Source organism: Myotis yumanensis, unplaced genomic scaffold, assembly GCF_028538775.1.
Source record: "Myotis yumanensis isolate MYYU_CA2020_CCGP unplaced genomic scaffold, mMyoYum1.0.hap1 SCAF_7, whole genome shotgun sequence".
In the NCBI taxonomy this organism is placed as follows: Eukaryota; Metazoa; Chordata; class Mammalia; order Chiroptera; family Vespertilionidae; genus Myotis; species Myotis yumanensis.
The window spans coordinates 54,020,915-54,048,505 of record NW_027223758.1 but is presented as its reverse complement, the minus strand read 5'-3'; the positions used below and the strand labels follow the sequence as shown (position 1 = coordinate 54,048,505).

Here is a 27,591-nt window from a genome sequence, read left to right as displayed (position 1 = left end):
CTGCGGTCATTCTGTGGTTTCAGCTCTCACATGTCTAGTACGACAGAAAGGTATCTGCCATGGTCTATGGGGGCAACACTGAGCCTAATCGCCAAGCGCCCTAATTAAAGGGAGTCCCTTGGAACCACGCAGAGCACAAGCCACCCTGTCCGAGCCCAAGCCTGAGGGTGAGTCCAGCGAGGCTCACCCGGCTCCCAGCTCTGGACCCGGTTCCTTCCTCGGCCGGACAGGGGTTACGTGGTCACTCATAACTGACCAGCGAACCTAAAATGCTGTTCAGGAATCGACAAAGCCTTCGCTGTGTTTCATGTTTCCATGACTGATTAATTATTCATACACCGGCCTCCTGCGTGATGGGCTAGATGCTATCGAGAAAGTTATTTTGGTGGCTTGGTAAACAGAGCTTCACCCTTTGACCCCTCGGTCAGAGAGCAGCGGCCTCCCTGGGTGGCTCCTCGAGCCCCGACGGGAGCAGGGACACAGGACACCCCAGACGGGCTCTCTGGATGCTCACCCACCACGGGCTCACGTGAGCAGCGCTCTGGGGTCGGGGACACAGGCGGACGACAGAGAAGAAGGACAAAGGAGGCCTGGACAGAGGCTGGAGGATGGCAGGAGGCGGAGCTCCAGGCAAACAGGACAGAGAAGGGATGAACGGTGGGGGCTTGGGAGCGTCTGTGTTCTTGTCTGAAGAAGGTGGTGGCACCAGATCCAGGCTCCTCAGGGATGTAACTCTGGCTTATTAGTAAAAATACCGGGAGAGGCCCAGCCCGCCTCCCTGGAAAGGCATCTTCCTGCCGTCCACTCAGGCGACAACCCCTCTGCTTTCCTGTCCCCGAGAAGGTGGCAGAACTGCCCCTTCCCAGAGCCACTGCCGGGCCCAGACCCAGCCTGCTAAACCCACAGAGCCCCACAGAGCCGTGCCGCGTGCTGTGGTCGTGGGGGTGGAGGGGGGGGGGGGCGGAGTGAGCAGCCCCCGACTCCCCAGGACGCCTCCTAGGCTGTCGGTGACTGGAGAGTCTAGGAAGCGTCCTGAGTGTGGAAAGTGCCCTGCACACTCCTCGACCCCACCCCACTGGCCGACGCTGGGTGAACCCGGTGGCACTGTGTCCCCTCATCCGTCCGGAAAGGAGGTCATCACTGTCTCGGATGCAGAGCAGGGGGGCTGTGGGGACAGCTCCCCCGATCACTGACGCTGGAGAAACAGTTGTGTCCTCGCTCGGGCACCTGGGCGTCCCCTCCTGCAGAAGATCGCGGGCTCACTTCCCGGACAAGCTCTCGGCGATGTGGAAGGTCTGACCGCTGGAGGTTCCGGGACTTCGTGTTTATCCAGCGAGAGCTTCCGGGTTCGCTGGGTGGCTCTCCCGCGATCCGTGGTGACACAGTTCTGATCAGAACAGTGACCGGTCACGTCGGGCTAAGGCCCTGCGATCGTGGCCATTTCTGGAGGAGGCGAGGGTGCGGGTGTGGGTCCTGGTGTCAGAGGACATGCAACATGGTGCCGTGCAGGGCAGGGCTGGGGGCACCGAGCCATCACAGCCAAGCAGCGAGCTTTTCTTCGTCTGCTTTATAACTGTGTGCTAACTCAGTTTTTATCTGACTTGTGGTCCACCAACCGAAAAAGGACCCCACCCCGCCCCCCATCCCTTCTTTTTCACGCTTGCCTCACACTTGCACAGACGCAAACTCACGCTGGCACCGAGGGGTCAGAAATCCTCAATGACCAGCTCCTCATGAGGAGACGCTGGCAGACATCCTGACCCTGGTGTTCGGGCACCGATGGGGCTGGGGCTGTCCCTTCTGTTTAAACACAGAGCCAGCCCCTCCCACTTTGCTGTCCTGTAATTTGAACTAAGTTCCGAGGCCATTTTAAATGTTTATAATTCCTCCAAAGGGTGTCAGTGCTCCGAGCTGTCACACTGATGGTGACACCCCGACCGCCCAGGACACTTAAGGGGTGAAGGTGGACACCCACTTTCTGCGCACCCTCCACTGGACAGTCCTCAGCCGCCGGTGAGGGAGGCTCCACGGCCGCACCGCATCCCCCGCGTCTCTCGCCGGCATGCACAGGCAGCGGGAGGGCTTTTAGTTCTCGCTGCTTTATCCTCATGCCCCTCGTTTCTCTCGGCTGGAACGTCTCTCCTGTTCAGCCACAACCACGTTCGTCCATGAAAACTGTGGCCAGAAAGGGAGCTAAATGCCTGCAGCCCTGGAGCTCGGCTGGACGTAGGCGTGTCTGACCTTTCTCCCGCCGGAGGCGGCAACTTAAAATGTCACCGGCTGCGCGGAGTCGGCTAACCAGGCAGGTATTAACCGGTGCCAAGTGCACGGCCACAAGTGCCACCTACCGTCCCCGCGGGGCTGAGTGCCCCCCCCAGCACCTGCCCGATGGTGCTGATTGTCGTGCTGGCCGACGAGTTGGCCTGCGTGCCCTCCTCCCTCCCAAGCTCTTATTTACTTCAGTGAATAAAGCCTAACACGGGCGCCCGCTGGCATCATCCCGATAGCGGGCCGGGCGCAGCCGTGGTGGGCACAGACTCGGGGGAATGTTCTTGTCATTGCCGCAAGGCCTGGAGCTCTGGGGCGAGGCCCGCCCACCCCCAACGTGATGGTCACACCAGGAGCCTGGCGGGGGAGGGGAGGGGACTTACAGCTTCTTAGGTGACCTGTGACCCAGGGAAACGCCGATGCCTGCCCACAGCCTCCCGGGCCTTCAGACCCACTCCCCGGGGGGAGCAGGGGGACAAGGTTAGGGCGGCAGGTGACCCCCGTCCCTGTCACGGTGACCAAGGTGCTCCCCGGACACCAGCTCTAACCCTAAATCCTATTTCCTCCAAAGGGCTGTGAGGGGGGGTGGCACCGGCCCTGCCAGCAGAGCCCCCTGCCCCACCACGACTGCAGCTGACCCACCAGCGGCAGCAAAAAGAGCTGCACGGTGTCCCTCAGCCTCTAAGCGTACAGGGAGAAACCAGGCCTTCACCGGGCACACAAAGCATTTCGCCGGACCAGTTGGGAGATGATAGCTTATTTTTAAAGAGAGAAAAGGAAGAGATGCTAGCGGTTGCCACAAAGTTGCCTATGGACCCGAGAAGCCCAGGTGAGCACACTGGTACCTGCACGCTGGGGTGTCCCCCCGCCGACGCCTTCACGGCCCCCCGGCTGCCCTCCGTCTCGTAGTGGGCTCTGTGGTGGGACTTGGGCTGCACCTCGATCCTCAGCTCGTAGGGCCCCGAGTGCGACGGCAGCTGCCAGTCGAGGGCAGGGAGAGACGGGCTGGAAGAGAACAGCAGAGCGTTAGACCCGCGCACACCGCGCCCCACGGCGCCCCCTCGCCCCGTCGGTGAGGTCACGTCCTGACACAGGCAGCTCACTTGGGGGCACGTGGCCAGGGCCTGGCGGGTCTTCGCAATGAGGCTCCTGAACAAGATGGAAACATTTCCCACGGAGGACCTCGCAACACCTTCCTCTCTCGCGACAGGCCTGTGTGGACGACCGAACCTCCCTAGTAGCTCGGCTCCAGGTCTAACGGGGCATCTTTCCCAGCCACAGAGGGACGCCTGCTCAGACCCCGTTTCTCCCTCATCACCACCCCAGTCACCTCTGCAGACATTCATCCTGTAAGTTGACCAAGAGAAGCGGGATAAATACGCGTGAGCGCGAGAATGAGAGAAATGCCAGTCACAGGGCCGGGCACGGGCGCCACCACCATCGAAATGCAGGCTCGCCTCCGAGTGACACTAAACAGCAACCGCGGGAGAGCTCGCCGGTGGGCACTTCCCGGGTGACCTCCCGAGTCACCTGCTCTGTGTCCCGCACCACGGCCAGACGCAAGGAGCCACCAGAGCACTGGGCTTCCACATGAGGAACGAAGGGGCCCGGGGAGGGGACGCAGTCTGACTGCTTACAGTGAGGGCCTCCCCCCAGCTCCCAGACAGACTCTGGGCAGAGGTCAGTGCCCCGAGACCCCAAGACAGCACCTCCGTCTAGAGTACCAATGTGCTGTTTCTATGTTGTATTACTGTGTATAAACTACTGACCTAGGTAACAAGACTACTATCACTTACTATAAATAGAAAAAAAAGAAATAAAAAGTTAGCTCCATCTGATTCCCAGAAACTTAAAAAAAAAAAAAAGAGCGTGAGAGACGGTGAGGGGGCGGGAGGAACGGAGGAAAGTTAACTCCTCACTCGTGGGGTAAGGGCAACATATCTTCTAGACCAGCGGTTCTCAACCTGTGGGTCGCGACCCCTTTGGGGGTCGAACGACCCTTTCACAGGAGTCGCCTAAGACCATCGGAAAACACATATACAATTACATATTGTTTTTGTGATTAATCACATATTTACATTACGATTCATAACAGTAGCAACCTTACAGTTATGAAGTAGCAACGAAAATAATTTTATGGCTGGGGGTCACCACAACATGAGGAACTGCATTAAAGGGTTGCGGCATTAGGAAGGTTGAGAACCACTGTTCTAGACGCTTTGCACTTGAATGTTACCGAATGAATCTGTGTGAATAATTTGCTCTTGTCTCGCTGAGAGTTAGCCACACACCGTGTGCACAATTTAAAGTTAGGATGGTTCACAAAATAAATACTGTATCACAGATGAGTAAAATTACTGTTTTTGCCTGGAAATGTTCAGCATGAATCTGGGTCTCTGATTCGGGCGAAAAGTGCCAGCCAGTGGCTGGGCGAAGCGGTGACTCGCGGCCGCCCCTCTTCCCTCCTCGCAGCCCCGCACCAGCTCTGCCGTCAGGAACGTCAGCCCCAGCCTCGGGCTTTGCTGGCTCAATACAACAGACATGTCCGAGCTTCCAAGTCACCTTCAGCTTAATTCAATTTTTTAGAAGTCACACATGCCGTGGCTGGTGTGCCTCAGTGGTTGGAGCACTGGTCTGCCCGTCAAAAAGTCTTGGGCTTAAGGGCACGTACCTGGGTTGCAAGTTCAATCCCCGGCTCTCACATCCATGTTTCTCTCCCTCCTCCCCCCTCCCCCCTTTCTTCCACACGCTCTAAAAATCAAAAGAAAAAATATCCTGGGGTGAGGATTAAAAAAATAAACAAATAAATGAAAACAACGAAGGTAAATACTTTCATGCCACGAGCAGGAAATGCTGAAAATCTCTAGATTCTACACGTCCTGATTTCTCTCCCTGCATTTTATTAAAGGCAGCGTGGCCCCAGGCCCTAGCTCCAGGCCCGGCCCATCCCAACAGCCTGCCCTCTGGGGTCTGCGAAGACACTCCGGAGGGACGGTGACTGTCCGACGTAGAGTCATCTGCGGCAAACAGTGCTCACCACTCCGGGGCCTGCTGCGGTCATCTGTCAGGTAAAACCTAATGATTTCATAAACAGTGGGACGTGGTGTTGTGAGCATCATGTGAGGAGCAAATTCAAAAACACAACAGGAGTCATGCACGTGGAGGACATGACTGGGAACGGTCATGGGCGCGGGGCTGGCTAAAGCTGCCTTTAACTTGGAAAGTCTCAAACACATTCCTCCCCAAAGGCGCCAGCTGGGCCGGGCCTGGCCTGGCTCAGGGTCCAGGGGAAGGTCCGAGGCCACAAAGGCTGACCCTGCAGAGCCATCGAGGCTGCTCTTGTAGAGAAAGCCTGCTCAGGACCAGGACCGGGCGGCTTGCGGAGAATGACATCTCTCTCCTGACTTCTTGCTCAGTTTTCTCCCTTGTAAAATGGGGGTGACAAGTCACACCACCTCGCTCAGCTGCTGGGAGATCGGTTAGGTTCTAAGAAAAGCTGGGACACAGCCCGTCTTCCGTACCCTGGTCTCCTCCGAGGCACCATACACACACACACACACACACACACACACACACGGTGCCCACACAGGCCCTGCTGTCGGCAGTGTCGTTACAGGGATGCTGGCTAAAGGGGACACGGTTCTCTGCCACTTTGTGTGAATCTGGGATTCTTGCAAAACAAAACGTTTTTAAATGCTGACCGTTGGGCCTGTGCATGAGAATCAGAGCATGTTCTACTAACATCATCCCCACCGCCCGGAGGGCTGGCCAGCTGCCTGGTCCAGGTCCACCCGTCAGTGCAGAGTGCCTGCTGTGGCCATCACGTGGCTGCTATCACTGACACCCTTGGGGGCAGGAGCCAGGTGAAGGGTGGCCCCACGGGCTCGGGCTCGGGCTCGGGCTGGCCTGTCTGCCAGTGAGGAGCCAGCCCTGCCCCCTGGCTGGGGACGCCTCCTGCGATAACACAGGGAAGCGAGTCATAGCTCCCCGTGTCTGCTGTGCGTGGGCGAGGCCTCCCCAGGTGGAAAAGATGCGGGCGCTCCCGGTTTGAATCACCCTGTGCTCGGGGCTGCTGTGACCACCGTTTCCCATGAGAAAAGCCTTTCGTTTTTCATTGAACTTTTTGCGTTTCCTTCACATAGAAAAAGTGTGAAGGGTTCTTTTAAACGCTGTTCACAGAGCAAAGCCACCTACACACTGTGATCCAAAATGGGAGAGTCACTCAGGGTTTTCCTCCGTCTGCATCTACTACCGGGGCCACGCTTTCCCCCGCTGCCCGGCTGCCCACCCCCTCGGCTGCATCTGAGAAGTCGGCCGTGGGGACCCACAGGGAGGGCTTCTTCCCGCCCGGGCCCTGCCGCCCGCCCGCCCAGGGAGCTGGCCTGTCTGCAGTGCGAGGGTTTCATGAGCAGCCAGGTGCGCAGCAGCACCCGCGGGAGGCCCTGCTCATGGAGCCCCCGGGGCGCACAGGACACCCTTCTCTGTGCAGACCCGTCGCTGACTCCCTCAGTCTCCGCAGATGCAGCTCAGCATCCCCGCTCCCTGCGACGGTCCTGCGTCTCCACCCGCACCGGGGACCTGGAAGCTCAGCGCCCCCGACCCGCGGGAACAAATACTGAGACCTGCAGGTGTACCCCAGAACTCAGAACCCAGGTGGCCTGGGGGCAATGCACTGCTGACGATGGTGCTTCAGGCTCACGAGCCGTCCCACCTCCTCTCAGGCCCCTGGAGGAGCCCCACCCCCCACCCCCTTGAGATCCCAGGATTGAGGGGGCAGCGCGGACACAAGCCAGACCTTCAAACCAAGGCTCTCGATTTAAAATGGAAAACCACCTTCAGGCCGTTTCGTCAGTGACCAGGGAGAGAGACACAGGCCTGCCGCCCGAGGGCACGCACGCGTGGCCAAACATGAAGCCAGAATCCCAGCAATTCCCCAGACTCAGCACCAATTTGAGAAAAACACAGGGAACACGGGACAGACGAGGAGCCAGGTGGCACGTGGCAACCCGAAGGGTCTGGGGAAGCGTCAGGCTTCATCCCAGCTGAACTCGGGGAGCAAAGCGTAAAGGTACCGTGTGAGTCGGGGCGGTGAAGGGGGGGGCCGGGCAGGAGCCCACAGCTCGCTCGACGACCCCAAGGGGTTACTTTTAAGTTACTTGTTGGTTTCTAATATGATAGCTACGGGACCATAATTCTAAAAACGAGTCCCGTCTTTTATCTCACACTGAATATTTAGAGAAAAGGCCAAATGACGTCAGGGCACACGAGCCGGTGGGAGCTGAGACTGGCCGACCCTGAGTTAGTTGCCACGCGTCTGTAACAACCACAAGCTCAACATCCTTCGTAAAACAGAGTGAACGGCCCTAAGCCCGGGAGAACGACGCGCGCTGAGTGATCCCTGTGCGACTCAGTCCTCCGTCTCCACCACCTCCGGGCAGAGGACGTCAGGACCTGGTTGTCTCTTCGCTAATCCACGTTCCGAAGAACTCTGCAGTGGAGGATATTCCTTGGGTAACGCCAATAACAAACTGTTTCAAGACCCAGCCTCCCCTGGCCCTCACCAGCGTGCGGGTCTGAGCGAGGGGCACCCACCTGGACACACCTGCACCCCCGGGTCTGACACTCATGTTCACGTCGGTCGCCCCACCCGCTGAGCTAAGTGAGCGTCTCAGATCGCCCCTGTGGGTGAGAGGGTTTCCTTCCGTGGTAGGAACCCAGAGGGGAGGCAGTTTCAACCGTTTGGGTAAAACCCTCTCCGTTCTCAGTTTTCTAAGAGTTAAAGCCCACACGTCCCACCACGGAGGAAACCGGAGAGCCTTTTCATGAGGCCGACACGGCCCAACGTAGCTGAAGCCACACACTCGACGTGGCAGGACGCAAACCCACCCCAGGGGAGAGCCAGCGCGTGAGGGAGACGTGTCAAACCTTCGACGTGTCCTCAGGCCGGCAGCCGGGGGCTGCTTGCTGTCTCGTTTCGTCTTTTCTCTCTCTCGTTTAAAAACAGTGATCAGTATAGTTCGGGGGCCATTGAGGCAGGGTCTCTGGGTCCCCAAAGGCACCCGTGGGCAGAGCTGCACCGAACCACCCAGCTCAGCCGCCCCCTCTGACCCACAAAGCCAGGCTCTTCCCACTGAATCACCTGGGACATTCCCTACAACTGGGGGTGGGGTGGCTCCCAGAGGCAGAATCTGAGGACACTAACTGCTCGCCTGCTGGGCTCCTGCCCTGCGACAGGAGAGCTCTGACTCACGCTGGCTCCTCCTCGCTGGTGTCCTCTGACCTCGGACCATATGTTCCGCATGCAGAGCCCTGAGCTCCGGGAAAACGGCATTGGCACAGGTGCCCACCCCACACCTCATACTCACCTGTGAAACGTGACTTTCGGGGGGAAGTGGGCATCTCTACGCTGCGCAGGGCCTCCCAGGGTACGACCACCCCACGTGTCACCCAGTGCCTGAGAAGCAACCTCAGATTCTGGAGAGCCGTGGGGTCTGCAGGTGCCTGGGCAGCCAGGAGAGGACTGAGCTGTCCACCCCACAGGCCTTCAACCATGCATCCGGAAAGATCAAGGAACTACACACACTGACCCCCGGGATACTGCTGGCCACTGCCTGACCCCGAGTGTGCGACCGTCTCCCAATGCACAGACCAGAGCCTGCTCCTCACCGGCAGGCGGGGCCGGGTTCACAGGGGCAAGCTTGCAGGTGTCACGGCTTAGAGACGCCCGACACCTGCATCCTCGTAGTGCTCAGCGACCCAGCCGTGTCAGCCCTTCCCCGTTCTCTGCATGGTGCCCTCACCACGGACGTGGGTCTGCCCCACCCCCCACCCCCACACGGAGGTCATATCAGAGCACAGAGCACCCTGGACTCACAGGAAATCTCATCGCTTGCACCTGGGGCAGCCCAGCTTCCAGAAAGGCATTTTAGAGGCACTGATAAAACAGCAAACCGCACTGTGACGTAGAAAAACACTTCAGCCCTGGCTGGCATGGTTCAGTGGTTAGAGCGTTGGCCTGCACAACGAGGGTCGCAGGTTCTATTCCCAGTCACAGGCACGTCTCTGGGGTGCAGGTTTGATCCCGGCCCCTGTCAGGGTGGGTGTGGGAGGCAACCAATCGAAGTGACATATCAATGTTTCTCTCTCTCCCCACCCCCCCGCCCCCGACTCCCTCTCAAAATCAGCAGAAAAAATATCCTATGGTGAGGAATAGCAAACAACAACAACAACAACAAAACCACTTTGGCTCAGGAACCCAAGAACACCGGCAAACAAGTCCCATCAATTACACGGAAGGTCTAGTTTTAACGGGAGACAACCGCCGTCTCCCGATTAAATTTTAATCTCCCAGGCAGGGCGCTATCTGGTTTCCCCAGGCCGCTGGCACACGTTGGCCGCAGGGCTTGCTGCAGGCTCGACGGTGAAGGGCCCTCCCCACTACTCTGCTCGGAGGAAAAGGTCGGCGCAGAACCCGCTCCGCTTTGCCTGTGGTCAGTGACACACGTCCTCACTGGACACCTCCTTCCCACCTCTGGGCAGGGTGGGAAATGTCAAAACTGGACACCGGAGGCGCCCAGGTCGGGGACGTGAGGCCCAAGAGCAGCCTCCGCCCGGCACGCACTCGGGAACACGAGCAGGGCAGACCAGGTACTGGCCAGTCGCACGGCTGGAACTCGTCTGGCATTTGGATTATTCTCTGATATTAGGCAACATTTCAGATCTCAACAGCTCGACTTAAAAATCTGAGTGTAAAGCCACAAAGATCCGAATTATTTTATCCCGTCCAGGACGCAGAAGTACTGCAGTTCCTCTTTCTCCTCATAATTGACACTCACAGAATCCCCTCAGCAGGGAAACCAGGGCCCACATCCCGCAGGCACACCTGGGGAGGGCTGTGCTGGTGAAGCAAGCCCCCCCCCCCCCCCCCGCCCCGGCCCTCCCTCGGCCACTCGCTCACAATCCCAGGTGTGACCGTCAGGTAAGCTCTCCAATTGGCAGTCGGGACGGCAACACCTGGTGTTGGGCCTGTTCAGAGCTGCCAGGTAGAAAGCTGTGAGCTGCCTAAATGCTACAGAGCAGGCGCAGAGAGACGTGGCTTAGCTCCCCGCCCCCCCCCCCCCCCAACCTGACACGTGCCTGTGCACAAGTGGACACCATCATCTCCCATGTCCCCAACAACAGCACACAGTCCCCCAGTTCCTGCTCGTCCAACACCAAGTTCATCCTCTAACAGCGGTTCTCAACCTGTGGGTCGAGACCCCTTTGGCGGTCGAACGACCCTTTCACAGGGGTCGCCTAAGACCATCCTGCATATCAGATATTTACATTACGATTCATAACAGTAGCAACAGTACAGTTATGAAGTAGCAACGAAAATAATTTTATGGTTGCGTCACAACATGAGGAACTGTATTTAAAAGGCCAGAAGGTTGAGAACCACCACTCTAGAAAGGGCTGTGGCCGGGGTGTCTGGGCCTCGTGGAGCCATCCGTCTCTGGGGTCCCACCCGCCCCAGAGGATGCCCCTGGGAGATGGAAACCCAGCTGGGTCTCTGGATGCAGGGACCCAGTGAGGGGCAGCTCTGAGCCAGGTGACCACAGGCTTCAGTGCGGGCGAACCGGGGGCCTGAGCAAGCAGCCCCGACTCAGCTCCGGCCGGCCGGCACTCGGAGCTGCGCCGACTCCAACTGTGTCCCCGCAGCACCTCCCCAAAGACCGCCAGGGAGCTTCCCCTCACGGTGTGCAGGTGCCGTGCTGCTTCCGCCGGGTCAGGAAAAGAAAAAAACCCGAAGTGACGTCCACTGTCCGGGGTGGGTTGGCCTGACACTGACCACGAGCACACGGCCCGGTCAGAGCGGTGACCCCTGTGGAAGGACCTGCCGGCTGGACTGGTGACTCACCTACGGGTTTATTTCATCTCTCTCGGACTCTAGCACATGTGCTTCTGACCGGAGCACTTATCTTACTCCAAAGTAGGATAATCTGAAGACAGTCAGGTAACTTATAAACGCAACAGGCTTCAGCAGTTTCATCAGAGTTTGGAAGCGAGCACTTCTGCCTCGCACAAAAGTTATGAACATTTCTGAAGCCATCACTATCACAGTCAAAGACCTAAACGGCGCCACGTTGAAAATACATGGATTTGGACGTAGTCCCCAGGCCACCGAACCCTTCGGCTCCGAGTCAACACTGTGCATCGAGCTAATCGCGGCCCTTGGTGTTCTGTGAGCATGCAAATTAAAACGCCAGCTGCTCGTCCAGCTGCTTGAACCTAATCAGATAAGACGCACGGAACACGCTCCGCCTCCCACAACCAGCGTAAGTCTACGTCCTCACGGGCTCTGCCTCTCTCCAGGCAGAGTCAGAGGTGGTCCCGGCGCTAAAGACATTAAACCCCCGAAGCCGGAACTTTTCATGACCTGGATCTGAAAGAAACTAAACGTTCTCACGCACAGAGACAACCCCTGGACACAGACACTCAGCCCCTTTAGGTTAATATGAAACCGGCTAAAGGCACATCTGTAAACGACCATCTAGAAAATACCAAATGCAGACCCAGGCACCAGACGCCCCCGCCGCCCTGGCCCCTGCACCCTTGGGGCCCCTGCACCCTCAGGGCCCCTGCACCGGGCAGCCTCTCGAGCCCACGGGCAGGTGGCCGCGTCCTGTAACAAGGTGGGCCTGGGGACGCCGCCGCAGCAGCACCATCACCGCAGAAAGAAGTGGGGGGCGGGGGAAGAATCCCCTCGCGTTCCCAAGAGGCTTAGGGCTGACCTGGACACTAAAACTCGGATTTTTTATGGGGAACTCGGAGTCAGCCGTAATTCCAGTGCATTTCCTGAGCTCGAACAACAGAAGCGTCATTCCACTGAGCTCTAAACAAGTCTGAACTCTAGAACTATGAAATTCTATCAAATTCGACTCAAGCAAGAAGTCAGCCTCGTCTTAACCCCACGGGCCTGCCAGACGCTCTGCCTGAGGGGTAAGCCACAAACGCCGCTGCACAGAGGAGACACGCCCAGCAGGGAAATGACGCCACAGCGCGCCCCGGGGCTCACCCCACACCGATGCTCCTTTTCCTGGGGGGACACGAGTAACCGGGTACAGAGGCCCTGAACGGAGGGCGGGGGCTGGTGGTGGCAGGTTCCCCGCCCAGACTGCACCATCATGGCAGCAGCGTCCGCTGCGTGGCTGACCTGCTGACGTCTGACGCTGGCTGCACTTGCTCAGGAAGGAAGTCTGGCCGCCCTCCCCTCTGGCTTCCACGGGGCCCTGCTGCCCCCGAGCACCAGCTGACGGGTCACAGGGAAACAGGCGGCCAGGACCAGGAAACATATTGGCTGTGAGGCCCCAACGGTGGGAAAGGTTAGCCTCACACCCGTGGGGGGGCTCGTGCCTTCCTCGGGCTCTGTCTGCGTGAACGCACAGGAATGTCAGGGGCGGCACACCGCACTGGGCTCTGCAACCGAGAGATAAAGGGCAGTCGGTGGCCAGGGAATGACAGGGACGAAGGGCACCTGCTTTCTGACCACGAGTTAAATAAACCCAGGCTGGTCGTGCAGACGGCCACCCGCCAGGAACACTCGAGTGCACCTCGAAGGGAGAGACCTAGTCCTCGCTCCGGGACCTCGGTATGTGACTGCGGGTGGACTCGGGGTCTTTACAGGGGATCGAGTTATAAAGTGAGGCCCTTGGGTGGGCCCTGATCCAAGCTGTCTGTGCCCTCCTCGGTGGGAGAAATTCGGACACAGTGACAGACACAGAGGGAAGACAAAGGAGAGACAGGTTGACGACAAGTGTCCACAGGCCCCGGAGGGAGGGCTCCAGGGCGCCAGTCTGGTATTTTGTCCCAGCCCCCCGGACAAACTGAATTCCTACAACTTCTTAAAAACCCCCTCGCTACGGTCATCTTCCTGCTCACAGGTACAGTGATGTGTTGCCGACGCACTCTGCCTTTGACGTCCAGATTGGAGTGAGCCCCATGGCACTGCCTACGACCTTCATGGTCCAGGGACACACAGAAGGTCACACACTGTGACACGTGGGCGGCTCTGGACTGGAGGTGGTTAGCTTCTGAATATTCTCATTCTTCTTTACATGAAAGTTGTAAAGTAGCGCATCAGGCATACCCAGCCTTAAATTTATAAAAATGCCCCCAAATGGGTTTTCAGTTCCCAGGTTTATTAATGAATCCCAGGTTCTGAGATACGTTTGTTCGATGATACCTTTGAAAATACCAGCCTTTTAAACTTCACATGTTGAAAGCAGACATTGGGATAAAAACGTGCCCTAATGCACATCAAGAAAAGCCATGCTTGCTTTCTCTCTGAGTCCTGACTCCTAACCATCAGCACTGACTGCTTGACAAACTGTCAGGTCTCCTCTGGAGGGTCCCGCAGCGCCCAGCCCTCCTGCTCACCCTTCGTGCCCGAGGGTGTGTGTGTGGGGGGGGGGGGGGCGCTCTGCAGGAAGCCGGGGCCCTGTGCCCATCTTGCTTCCAGAATCCCTCCAGCTAAACACTGAGCTCACCCCCCAAAACCACACGCAGGTCACACGGGCCTCTTCCTGGAGGTCACAGGGGCTTCTTCCTGAGGCGGCCACAGCCCGTGTCAAACGGTGCTTCACGCCCCGTCACAATGCTGCTGCAGGGGCTGCATGCGCCAGGGGTCGTTAGAGGCCCACCTGTTGGGAAAGCTGTTCAGTTAAAAATAAAGACGCGGGGCTGAGTGAGCAGCCCCAGCTGAGCCCCAGCGGCCCCACACGCCGTTAAAGAGAAAAATCAACAACCCAAGACGTGAGGCTGGGAACATGCTTGAGCTCCCTGTCACCAGCCTGCAGGGACTGGTGTGTCTCTGGGGAGGAGGCGGATGTGTTGTTCTCCAAACAGCGTGGGCACGTGGGCACGGCAGGGAGCGGCTGCCGCTCGCTCTAGCTCGCTCGGGAGTGCTGCGCTGAGGCCCATCTGCACCCAGCGCTGACAGCAATTAGGTGGAGACGGGAAGTGGGTGAGTAGGAGGCGAAAACAAACAGGGCAGGGATCGTTTGGTTTCGCAAAACAAACGCCAAGCGCATGTATTTGTAAATTCTGTGCGCCCCAGACTCTGTATGCAGGAGCCCTAACCCCACTCCCTAGAATGTGAATTTACTTGCAGGTGGGCCTGTCAGGAGGTGAGCAATGTCTGGAGGCCGGGCTGCAGCCACTATGACCGTGTCCTTATAAAGATGCCGACTTGGACACCGAGACACCAGGGAGAGAGCCACGTGACATGGAGGGCTGGGAGGGGTGAAGCTGCTAAAGACGAGACTCCCCCGAGTGGCAGCAAACCCCGGTGCTGGGGAGGTGGTTCTGGTTCGGAGCTGCAGGGGTTTGAGCCCTGCGGCACCTGCACGCAGAACTCCAGCCTTGGACCCACCCCGCCCGCTCACCTGGCGTAGGACGTGGGGGACCTGGGCCGGGCCCATGGGTACGGGTGCTGTGGCACCGACAGGTACTGGTCGCAGAAGGTGCCCTTCCGGATGTGCTGGAAGGGGGGGAACTCCTCCGGCGGGAAGTCAGACGAGGGTGGCGTGGTGCCCAGGTCCTCGCCCCGCCGGCTCCACCTTGAGCGCCACCGAGGGAGAATGGTCCAGGGCGGTCTTGCGGGCCTTGATGGGGACGCCGTCGCCCAGGTCCAGGCTGCTGTCGGTGCTCAGGGCGTTGATGGCGGCGACGATGGCCGAGCTGGTGTACTGCGTGGTGTTGCCCAGCCACGTGTCGTCCGTGACGCTGACCCGTGGCGAGCTGTGCGGGGACGGCGTGGGTGAGTGGTGCGGGGAGCAGGACAGCTGCCGGCCATTGAGGCCGTACTTCCTCTTGTTGCTCGGGGACGAGGGCCTGGAGGTGCGCGCCCCCAGCCAGCTCTCCTCTGTGATGCTCGTGCGGGGCGAGGTGGAAGGGGAGTGTCTCGGGGAGCCCAGCAGGCTGCAGGCCCCCAGGCCTCGGGGAAAGCCCTCCTCAGGGTCTGTGGTCTTGGGGGACACGCAGGGGGATTGCCAAGGGGACGTCTGCGGGGACGCGTACGGGTATGAGTAGTTGGACTCGTAGGACGAGGCCTCGGAGTTGCAGCTGCGCGAGGACAGGCTGCTGGCCGGGCTCAGGCAGGAGGGGTCCCGGTAGGACTCCAGGTTGGGCAGGTTCAGGGTGGCGGTGGAAGGGGGGCGTTTGGAGTTGGGAAGGACATCCTCCACCTCCACGTCGTGGAAAAACTGGTTGTTGTTGTGGTGCAGCCCCAGGTAGGACGTTATCTCAATGCGGGGGCTTTCCAGGGCCGGGGCTCCGTTGGGCCTGACGTGGCCGGAAGACAGAAAGTAGCCCGAGGGCCCGCCGTCCACAGCGGCTCCGTACCCCGAGGGGTGGCTCGCGGCCGCCACGGCGGAGAGGCCGGGGGCTGACGTCTGCATGTCGTGGCACTGCACTGGCAGCGAGGGGTGCGCCGTGGGCAGGGGCAGGCCCGGACTGATATTGGAGGACACATAGCTGTAATGCTCTGGAAGGAAAAGTGAAAAGGAAAAGATGGCATCAGGGGGCCAGTCATCAAACATGCAAACCCACAGCCCAGTGAGCCTCAGAATCAGGTCCCACATCTCCACACAGCTCCAAGCCTCACCCCCGGCGTGGGCGGTGCTCACGCTGCTCCGATGGCCTCCCCGGGGGAACCTGTCCAGGCAATGAGGTTCCTGGGACCCTTTCCGGCCTCCCCCATCTCCACTCCAGCACACAGCCCCTCACTCGGCTGCCCTCGGCCCAACATCCTTCCTCCCAGAGCAGCACCAACGGCCTCCCTGCTTTTTTCTGCTCTTTGCTCAAAAGTTGCCTCTCCAACAGCTGTCAGAATTCTGAATGAGACCTTCCCCAGTTCATTTCCTCTCTTTAGTACTCATCATCATCTTGTGCCTCATCTCTTTCACCAGCAGAAAACTAAGTTCCCTGAAGGCAGGAGCCTTTGCCTGCCTCAATCTACTGTGGTTCACTGTCTTCAGAGCCTAGGACTGTGCCTGGCACATAAAAGGTGCTCAATTTGTTTGAAAGATGGATGGGTGGATGGATAGTTAAATAACAGATGGGTAGGTAGGTGAATGGGTGGATGGATAGATGAATTGATGAATGGATGTAATGAACAGGGGGGTGGATAAGTAAGTGGGTGGGTGGATGGATGGATGAAGGGATAGATGGGGGGTGAATGGATGGATGAATAGATGTATGAATGCATGTATAGATGGAAGGATAGGTAGATGAATGGGTGGGTGGGTGGGTGGGTGGGTGGATGGATGGATGATGGATGGATGATAGATGGATGGGTGGATAAATGGATGGCTAGATGATGAATGGGTGGGTAGATGAATGGATGGATAATGGGTAGGTGGGTGAATGGATGGGTGGGTGGTGGATGGATGGATGGATAAATGAATGGATAGATGATGAATGGGTGGGTAGATGAATGGATGAATAGATAATGGGTAGGTGGGTGGGTGGATGGGTTGAGTAGGTGGGTTTAGATAGAGGGACCTGTGCATATAAAGAGGTTTTAATAGACTAGTCACTGTTGAGCTGCTCTAATCACCAGCTACAAAGAAAACACCCCAAGAGCTGGATGGAAGCAGATTCTGGGGTTTCTCTCATATAAGCTGTGATGGTGGCTCATGACCTAGAAAATCCCTCCTTTAATAAAAACAAAGCAGATGATATTGGCACACAGCTGGATTTAAGAATCATTATATGCTAATTATAACCTCAACAAGATATTTTTAAAAATCATTACTAGTGTAATTAGTAATTTTTATCAGAAAAGCCACTCAGGATTCCAGTTTGAAAACATCTTTGTTCTGTATTATTGTGTGCGGTGGAGCGGATATCCAGGTCGCTAAATAATGGAAACACCCACAAGGAAATTCTATCCTGGCTCCCGCCGCAGTGACCCACCAAAGACGTCTTATTTGATGGCTGTGCTGTGTCAGACACCACTTGGGTGCACCCATAGCAGGCCGGGTCTCAGGGTGCTGGTCCGCACCCCATGGCCCTTGCTAACAGGCATGGGTGAAGACACCAAACAGGCTGGACCCACTTGTTTCCAAAAGCAGCCATCCACCACCCTCGATAATCCAGTCTTGTAATCCTTGCAATCAAGAGGCTCTTGCTTTGATGGCGCTAAATCCCCCTGGTAAAAACACTGGCTGTTCCCAAGACGGCAGGCCCGGCCCCTCCAGGCAGCCTGGGGAGAACCCACAGCCGCTTCAACCCTGTGTTGCGAGCGGCCCTTTGGAGAGAGAGCAACCGTGTTCCAGATGCTCAAAACTGGTGCCAGGTTCCAAAGAGCCCCCGGGGGACACAGAGGCGTGACAAGGAAGAGAAAACAAAGCTACGGTTGAGAAAGTTAGAGGCTGGAGCAGGAGGGATGCCTCATGCTCGGGGCGTGCCTGTCAGGCCCTGCAGCTACACGTCCACAATGCAACGTCCTGAACACGCTGGCCCTCGCCATCCCGTGCCCCCAGGGTGTTCCCCAGGCACCAGCGGGACAGTCACATGAAAAAAGGATGAGCCTCATGTCCACAGGGTAAGAGGACCAGGGGAGGCCTGACCCCAATGCCAGTGCCCAGCTCTGCTGCCAGTCCTGGACGACCACGCCCATGCCACCAACATGCACAGTGACCCCGGCACACACCAACACCCTCACATGCTCACTACCACTTTTTGTTTGTTTGTTAATCCTCAGTGGAGGATATTTTTTTTCATTGGTTTTTAGAGAGAGTAGGAGGGAAGGAGAGGGAGAGAGGGAAACACCAATGTGAGATACACATCGATTGGTTGCCTCCAGCACATTCCCCCGTTGGGCCAAGGATCAAATCTGCAACTTAGGTACATGCCCTTGACTGGGAATCGAACCCTTAACCCTTCTGTGCACGGGTCAATGCTCTAACCTACTGAGTCACACCAGCCAGGGCTGGTCACTGATACTTTTAACACAAAAACCAAAATCAGATGTTAAAATTTGGTTATGATATTTATAAAACTTCAAGAAGCTAATAACCCTGGAAAGGCACTTCCTGGCAGAGGTCAGGTTCCTCAGGAGGAGGTGGCAGAGGCTGCAGCTGCTGAGGCCCCAGGCTCCGGGGTCATGGTGACCTCTCAGTGGGGACGTCCCTGCATCCTGCGTGCAGGCGCCAGGCAGGGACCCAGAGGCCGTCCCCACCGCCCGGGGCCATGACAAACAGCACAGAAAGAGCCTGAGCTGGACACGAAGAGGCCAGGCCTGGGCGCTGTCCAGAGGGACCAGGCCAGGGCAGGCAAGCCCCACAGAAGGAAATCTTACTCCTTCAGTCACCGGGAGACGACATGCTACTCTGTATTCCTTCCAAAGGGAGTCTAAAGATGGCCTTGGTAAATAATGCTTCTCTACAGCCACGTGCACCTTAGCGCACACTCTCCCACGTGTTCAGACACGGCCACACGTCCCCATCCTGCGTCCTCTCCATGGCGGCCCCACACCCCCCAGTGTCCCACCAGATCTCCTAGTTCAATTAAAGGGACATCAGTGGCCGGCAGGTGTCAACAAGTCCTTCCAACTGGAGGTAAAGTCCGACATCAGCCAGTCCGACCAAGAGCGAAGCCCCATCCTGTCACTGTGTGATTATGGTTATTACTGTCAAATGATCCGTAAGTAGGATGTTAGCAAAGCAAGTGTGAAACCGAATTGTATACCTATGGGGCAGGACTTTAGTAATTAGACTTCAACAAACAGCTCTATCATGTTTGACTTGTCCCAACATTAAGTGTAGGTCAGAGACAGGCTTGCCTGCCTCCACTCTGGCCGTCTTCACTACGGACCAGATGACTGCGTCTTGGTGTGTTTCCTCTACAGCCGCAGGTGCTGGCAGCACACCCCTTCCTGGCTGCCCAGGCTCCTCCTTAAGGAGTGGGGGTCCCCCGGTGTCCCACCAGCTCCCCTGCAGACCCCTCTGCAGCCCAGCACCCCTGCACTAGCTGGTCACCCACAGGGAACTTGCTGGCCTTTTCCTAGTCTGGACACGCACTTTCCTGGCACAATGAGACAGAGCCGATGGTCACTTCCTGTGGTCTCTGCACCCCTCCTGCTTTGGTGGCAGATAAATGTCCCTGGGAGCCCCCCACGATCCCCCAGGCTGCAGGAACCAGGCAGTGGCTACAGTCCGCACGGCCCGCCTGTACCGGTCAAACTTTGCTCCCTGGGAACCAGAGCTTTCCTAACGTTTGGTCCTTGAGGTGGCAACGTCCCCATGACAGAAACAAGCACACACACCCCCCCCCCCCCCCCCCCCCCCCCGCACACACACACACACAGAAGGAAGCAGCCCGTCCAGCCAGGGCTGCCCGTGAGCACGGGCCCCACACTCACACCCACGCTGGGTCCACTGTTCGGTTACAGCCTTTGTGTCTGCGAAGCAGCAGATGATCTAACGTCCATAGAAAACGAACGTTCACGTCAAAGAGAAATCGCCATCTCCAGGGACGCAGCACGAGGCACGTGGAAATATAACGTGTGGTTATAGACATGAAGTTGCCTCCCAGCACTGCTGGGTCCTGCCCTAAGGAGCCCTGGGTGTCTTTATCAGGGGGCCTGGCACCAGCCCTGCCTGGGCCTTGGAGGTGGTTTTGGACAGATCCCTACACTTCCCAGCTAAAAAATATGATGCATATCTGTAACATATTTTAAGAGATAGAGCCGGCCCAGCCCGTGTGGCTCAGTGGGTGAGCATTGGCCTATGAGCCAGGAGGTCTTAGTTCGATTCCCAGTCAGGGCAGGGCACATGCCCAGGTTATGGGTTTGATCCCCAGTGTAGGGCGTGCAGCTGATCAATGATTTCTCTCATCATTGATGTTCCTCTATCTCTCTCTCCCTTTCCCTCTCTGAAATCAATAGAAATATATTTTAAAAAATTAGAACAAAGAGATACTAGTATAGCCAATCCCACAGTTGAACCATTTGTTAGCAGGAAGGTAATTCTGAGAATTAAAAAAAAAAATGTCTAGCCATTAGCAGAGCAAGTCTGGGGGCTCCCCAACAACTGCCCACAGGGCTTAGCCCCTTGGAAGGTTGGGGATAAACTGTCAGGTAGGAGGGGGTGGGCAGAGTGAGGGGCAGTTCTGTGTGAGCATGGGGTCCACTGACAACCAGAATATTCCAGGAAGTGGCCTTCACTTAAATGAACCTAAGTCTGCCGATGAGGAGAAAAAACACAAAGCCTTTATTTGAAAATAAGAAAAGACTCACCTAAGCATGAGTTCTCCGTAATTAGACAAATTTTGAAATGAAGGCCCTGAAAGGGTGAACCTCGCCATGAACACTCCACGGAGCTGATGACGAAGTTCTCCCTTTAGAACAAAACCACAAGGAGGTAGAGTCCCAGCCGGCCGGGCCAAGCACTCTCCCTTCCCGCTTCACTTCATTTGGTTTTATTACCAAAGAAACTGCGTTCAAGTCTGAATTATTTAATTATTCAAAGGGACCCCATTTACATGGAATGACAATATTTCCAGTAACTTTCCTAACAATCCTGCGATGTCAGGGCGATTCATGGCGTGTCAGGAGCCCCCAGGGAGCTCAGCACCCATTGGAGTCATTTTCTGCTGGTGCTCTGGGCCCTGGCCACCTGCCGAGGAGGGCTCATTAAATTACAGTGCAGGTGAGTACAAAGCCGCAGCAGGAGCTAAGCAAACACGGGGAGCTTATTCAAAGTAGTTTACTATCATAAAAGTCATAAAACCGGGGCTCATCCTGGGAAGACAGGAACTGCCCGCCCCTTACTCTCCTCGTTCTCCTCGGGGCGCCAACACCCTCCTGGCAGAGCACCATACCAGGCGCTCTGGGGCTGGATGATGGACAGGGTGTGAGAGCAGGTGGGGCCTGGCGGCTGGCAGGGGTTTGTTCGGCTCCTAGGCTGGTCCAGCGCCCACTGCAAATTCAATGCTCAGCAAATTTTCTCATTCTGAGAAGTAATTTATTTCAGAACCCTACTATTTTATTCTTTCTAAATCACCACCCCCAAGTTTTACCCACGTGCGTTCTGTTAAGGCCAATAGTACCTGGTGTCATGCGGGCACCCGTGACCACCCTGTGGGGGCTGCCCTTCCGCAGCTGTGACAGCGGGACCGGGGGGCGGACCCAGCTGATGTTCGGCACACGCAGGGCCCCGTGTCCACTGAGCAGACGTTTCCAACAGGAATCTCCGCTCTGGCCCCTGTGCATCCTGCGGTCTTTTGCAAACTCTGAGAGACACACTGACTTTTACTTTTCTTTCATGTTTGCTGGGGTTGAGCCACAGGACATGAGGCTAGAAATAGAACTGACATGAGTGACTGCCAGGCCCCGTCCTCCCAAACGCCTGGCCGGACCCCCATCCACTGGGCAATGGGGCTGGTACCTACGCGGCAAGATTATAATTTTGCAGGTAATGGAAACAAAACAAAATAAAACCAAAACATGCTCAGTGCCCAGACCAGCGTTGAAACCTGTTTACTGAGCAGCAGCGGAAAGCGCTACCTCAGGGCGCGGGGACTGGGCAGGCCCACAGATGACAGACAGAGACAGCTTCCAAGGGCACCACTGGCCCAACAAGTTGCCCGGAGAAGGCTCTGCAAAGGCCAACAGAACAGCCTCCGCATGGCGGCAAACAGCCCCCAGAACGTCCCGTAAGTGAGCCCCGCTGGCCCTTTGGAGGGCCCTCGGCCTGGGGCGCCTTACCTCTCATTCTGCATTTAAGGAACTAAAACCAGCAAGTTGTTCCTGACTAGCTGTGGTCTGCCTTTGACGAACATAACACAGAATTAAAGTGCCCTCCATACAAACAACTGTCTCTGAGGGCGGCGGGGCCGCTCCTGTGAAAGATACAGGGGCTTGTCCTGAAACAGTGACGGTCCGCCCCACCTCGCATGCCCCCTGCTTCCAGAGCCTCCCTGTGGGGGGTCGGCGTTCCCAGGGCGGGATCCCACCCTGTGTCTGCGGCCGGGCTGCCCTGCATGTGAGTAGGGCTCTGGCTCTTCACGGCACCCTCACCACTGCTGAGAACGGACTTGAGAATAAAAATGCCTCCGAAGACATCCCTTCTGCACGGGAGCGACAAAATGCCGCCCACCAAGCACGCGGAGGGGCGCAGACCGGCTGCACTGAGCTAGAGGTGGCCCGACTGCTGGGGAGACTCCAGCCAGACCCAGAGGCCTGGCCAAGTTCCTCCGGAGTTGCCAGGGTGACAGTATTGGCAGGGGTGGGCCGGCCAAAATAACGAAGCAAACAGGAGCCCTGGCGGCAAGCTGGGCCACGCCCGCCTCCCAACTGACAGCAAGCAGCTCTTTCCAAAGACCCAGAGGTGAGCAGGAGACCCACTGCCCAGCCTTCTGCCCCCAGGAGGGGGTTGGGGCCAATGGACCGGAAGATAGATGGGTGCAAACAGCTCACCTACCCAGCCCAGAGCACATTATTTTTAAAATCTCTTTTCTTTCTCCCAAGAAATGGTTGCTGACTGTCTATTTGCACCTGCTAGGCCCTCTGGGAATAAAGAACCCCCAGACCCAGTCAATCCTTTGAAGGAACAGGTAAGACAGAAGCCCATCAGTGCCACACAGCCAATAAGAGCATGAGGTGGCCTAAGTGACGGGGGGATGAGGGCTAAGCCCTGGAGAACAGGACACCGAGGGTTCTGCTCTCAAGTCAGAGGAACCGTGACCCAGACGAGCGGCCGGGCTGCCTGTGGTCAGGGCTGACCTGTCCTTCTGATGAAGGGCCTGTTTTTGTGCTCAGCATGTGTTAATAAAGCTGTGTCACCAAGCTTACAATTGATCTCGCTATCAGTCACTCATTCATTTATTTATATCCAGGCCCAACCCGGCGATCACGTGAAGCCATTGCTATCACCCATTCAGAGCTGGAGAATTGAATGTAACAATTTAATATAATAGCGTAATAATTTAATGATTAATAAATATAATGTGCAACTAATAAGAACAAGAAGAAAAGACTTTATTCATAATTGTCAAAACTTGGAAGGAACCAAAACATCCTTCAGAGAGTGATGGGTGAAGAGCTGGGGCCCACCCGGACAGTGGAATATTACTCACCACTAAAGAGAAATGAGCTGTCGAGCCATGAAAAGACCCGGAGGAACCTCCCATGCATATTGCTAAGTGCAAGGAACTGCTCTAAAAAGCTACTTATTGTGTGATCCCAACTATGTGACATTCTGGCCTTTCACACCATAAAGAGGCCGGGAGTGCGGTCCATACTTGCACCTGTCATTTGCCATCTTTGCTAAATGAACTGAAAAGTGGTTGAACACTCAGGGAGAGAGCTGCACCCAGAGCCACAGGCAGCCAGACCCAGGGGGGAGTCAAGGCCTCAGATCTCTCCCACCGGGTCTGCCTGGGCGCCCATGTCTCCGAGGCCTGGAAACCCACAGCCAAGGAAGACACGGGAGGCGGTCAGAGAGGAGCACTGGTAAGAAAGATTGGCAGCCTCAGCCTGGTCAGAACATTTACTTTTTTAAAACGACCAGGGTGTTACAGTCTTTAAAAGAAAAGTGTGGACGGTATGGAAAATATTATACAATTGTTGCAGAAATGGCAACAGTGCCAAGAGTACTGTGTGCAGCCTCATCGTCTCACCGCCACGTGGGCACCGCACTGACAGAGAGCGGACCCTGAAGTCGCCACAGAAAAAGAGGGTTGAGAAAGGGCTCCTGGCTTTCCCCAAGCCACGGCCTGGCAGACAGGCCGGGATTTCTCCGCAGCTCTTACTCAAGAGCTCCCATTCTGGGGGCAGCAGGGTCCCTTTATTCAGACAGAGGAGAGAAAATGAAAGAAAAAAAAGGACCCCCCCCCCCCCAGGGTTGGGCTACTTCCACTCTAGCTTCGTTCTGGGAGGGGCTCGGAACCCAACAGATGGGGGGCTCCATGGCCCCCCTGCCCTCTGGCAGTGACCACTCACCACCTGTCCCCAGGCACTGTCCAAGTTGGGCCTTGGACGCTCCTGTGCCCTGGCCTGAGTGGTGCAGCGGCTGCCTGGAGCCAGCGGCCCCTCCACAGGAAGGCTCCAGAGACCAGCACAAGTGACCCACAGGCAGGGGACCCGATGCTCCCTGACGCCGGACACCTGAGCTGTGGCACCAAGCGGCTTCACAGGGTTTCCCTCGGCCCCACCCGCCACTCTCCATTAAACTTGACCTGTTTTCCTCCTGCTCCACAGGGGCCCGGGCACCGGACCGGGAGTGGGGACACTATGGTGCTGCCCTGACCTGGGCAGGGGTTGGGGACCAAGGGACACAGGAGCAGAGAGACTGGGAGGGGCTGCTCTGGCCCCAGACTGTGCCCCAGCCTGGCTCTTCCAGACCTCACCCCGCCTGCTGACTCCTGTACCCCTAGAGCCTCCACCCACGACCCCTGCATCACAAGGACCTGCACCCCTGGACCCTCTACATCCAACCCTTGCACCCCCCGGTCTGCACCCCATCCCTGCACCCCAGCACCCTGGACAATACACCCCAGACCCACAACCCCTGCCCTGTACAACCAGACCCTGCAGCCCGTGTCCCCTGCACCTTGGGCTCTGCACCTCCAACCCGCGCGGACCCACCTGGGGCGACCCCGGCGCCCTCGTCGCTCTGGTTAAATTCGAAAAGGAAATCAAAGTCGAACTCCTGGTCCTCCTCCAGACCCGTCATGTCGGGAAGGCCCGTCCGGAGTGGGAGTCAGAGTCCGGGGTCTGGGGTTCAGGGTCAGGGCCGGGGTCCAGGATCGGAGTCAGGGTCCGGGATCAGGGGTCACTGCCAGGGTCCGAGGTCCAGGGTCGGGGCTGGGGTCCAGGGCCCAGGGCTCGGGGCCGGGACCCAGGGAAGTCGGGGTCGGGTTTGCGGCCAGAATCGGGTTTGGGGCCGGGGTGCGGGCCGGGTCGGGTGGGTCCCCGGCCGGCCGCGGGCACCTGTGGTCGCCGCCCCGCTCGGCTGCGCCCTGCGCCCTGCGCCCAGCCGGTCCCGGTAACGTGACTCCGGCCGCCCCTCCCCCGCCCGCGCTCCGGCCCCTCCCCCGCGTTTCCGGGTTCACACAAACAGCTCCGCGGCGGCGGCGTCCCGAGTTTTAAATAAACTCAGGGAGCCGCGCGCACGCCCGCTGCTCCTGTCCCGCCCTAGCGCCCCACCCGCGGGCGAGACCCCAGCGTGTCCCGCGGCCTCGAGGGTCCACGTGCGCGGGGCGAGCGCCCTGTCCGGACCCCACGCGTCCCGCCGGCTCCTCCGGGACACCAAGTGGCGCAAAGAGCGGTGCCCGCGCCCAGAGCGGCGGCGGCACCGGCCAGGCCCACGGACTCGGTCTACAACTTTGTTTCTTTTCAAGCTTGCGCGCTGCCGTGCTCTCGGGGAGGAAGGGGGTGGTGCTTCCCGCCGAGGCCCGAACCTCCGGGCCGGACCCCCAGTGCCCCGCCAGCCCGCGGCGCAGGGAGGACCGGGGCTCTCCGGCTCGGCCGCCTTCACACCGCGTTCATGCCCTAGCTCCCGGGCCTTTCTGCCTCCGGGGTCTGACTCGAAGGCCCGGGCCCCTAAGGCACCCCTTCTTTTCCGTCACACCTCCTCCTCCAGTCCCCAACCTCCTAAACGCCCCGCACACTCCTGTGCGTGAGGAATGGCCCCCCAGCCAGGCCTGGCAGTTCCGAGCCCCGCAGGGCTGAACCCCAGGGGGGCGCAGAGCGGCGCACCCACCGCCCTTAGTCTTTCTCCCCGCTGTGAGCGCTAACTGTCCCCAGGGTCCGGGCACCACCCCAAGCCGGCATCTGCAACAGGAAGGGGGGTCGTGAAGGCCACCGCGCCAGCCAGAGAAGCACACGGGGGCATTCCAGTCCCAAGGGGGAGAGGGCAGTGGAACCAGATCCGCAGTGGCGATCCTGCTGCTAACCCGCCCTCCTTTCTGCCCCACAGGCCCTTTGCCCTGGGGGCATTGCTTTTTCCAGAAGCAGGGACCCCCGCTTAGTCACCAGTCACGTGACCCCGCCTGCCCCCCAGAGCTTCTCTCCCGTGACCCTTTGCAAAGGGCTGGTTTTCTCCAGTGATAAACTATAGTTCACTTTGGCCTGATTTAGTTTCTAATAATAGTTCTCACTTTGAGATGTATGTTGGAGGGTTGTTTTGTTTTAGTTTGCTTTTTTTGCTGACCTTCAGGCAAATGGAAGTTCTGTTTTCTGTTGAGAAGCCACAACATCTCATTTTCTCTCCGTGTTTTTTTTTTTTTAACTTCAGCCACCTTCTCACCTCTGCGAAAAATTGACACACAAATAAGAGCCTTCATCATCTGCTTCGATGAGAACCTTTCACGCCACTGTCCTGGAGAGGTGGGTGGACACTCCGAGGCTGTGCCCACCTGGGCCCTGGGCCCTGCGGGACTCAGGGCTGCTCTTCCCAAGGTTGAGCTGGTCCCCACTTAGTTTCAGATCCCCAACCAAGGTGACTAGCTGGGGTGGCCCTTTTGAAAACATGCTCCTCTTACAAGCACCCCAGGACTCTCATCTTAAAAGTGGTCGGAGCTATTTGCCAACTCAGCAGACACTCCTGTCTTGATGGAAATGTTTAGCTTGGCGCTTCCTCGGAGGCTGCGGGTGTTCCCTGGTGCACGTTCCAGCCCCGAGTGTGATGCAGTGGGGCGCCAGGCCCTTCTAATCTGGATTAGGAAACATGGCCGGGAAGTTAAATGGCGGGACCGGAGAACAGGGGTGCTTTGTTCTGTTCTGGGAGCCTGGGGGCAGTCAGTGTGAAGCAACCTGGGATGGGTAGGCGGGTGGCTACCTACAGGCCTGCATTTCTCCGCCTTCTGCACAGGGAAGACAAGCTGGGGACATCAGAAACAACAGTGCCTAACGAGCTGCAGCCCCATGCTCATGACTGGGGGAGGCTGGCAGCCTCAGACTCTGAGATGGCACCTAATGCCTCCGAGGGCCTGTGTGGGGCAGGTCGTCCCCCCAGCCCTGCAGGGCGACCTGCCTCAGATGGAGGGCCTGTATTTATGGATTAGATCATACGTTCTGGTGAGCCTAATTTTGTCCTTATAAAATACACCAGTATTTGTTTAGTCAAAGGCCAGGCTGCACCTGGCACTGCGCACTCAGCAGAGGCATTCTGAAATACATCTTGTTCAGTAGGAAACAGGAAAGCTCGGCACCGCCCCCAGAGATGGTTTTTCCTCTTGTCAGAGTAAAAAGATTCTTTGCTGCAGGATGGACCCCTGACTATTCAAGTAAAAAAACAAAAAACCTGAACTTTTTAAGCAGTGATAGTGGGGAAA

At 57.6% G+C, this 27,591-nt stretch overlaps 1 protein-coding gene across 1 annotated transcript in view; it reads right to left on the bottom strand.

Moving 5' to 3' along the window:
• The window catches only part of NFATC1 (nuclear factor of activated T cells 1), a 95,900-nt gene extending 70,604 nt beyond the window's left edge, over window positions 1–25,296 (bottom strand). Inside the window, 4 exon segments of the mRNA XM_070420489.1 lie at window positions 3,114–3,273; window positions 14,694–14,854; window positions 14,856–15,793; window positions 24,902–25,296. Coding sequence (XP_070276590.1) covers window positions 3,114–3,273; window positions 14,694–14,854; window positions 14,856–15,793; window positions 24,902–24,989 — 1,347 coding nt within the window. The 5' untranslated portion in view covers window positions 24,990–25,296.
• Window positions 25,297–27,591: the final 2,295 nt, after the last annotated feature.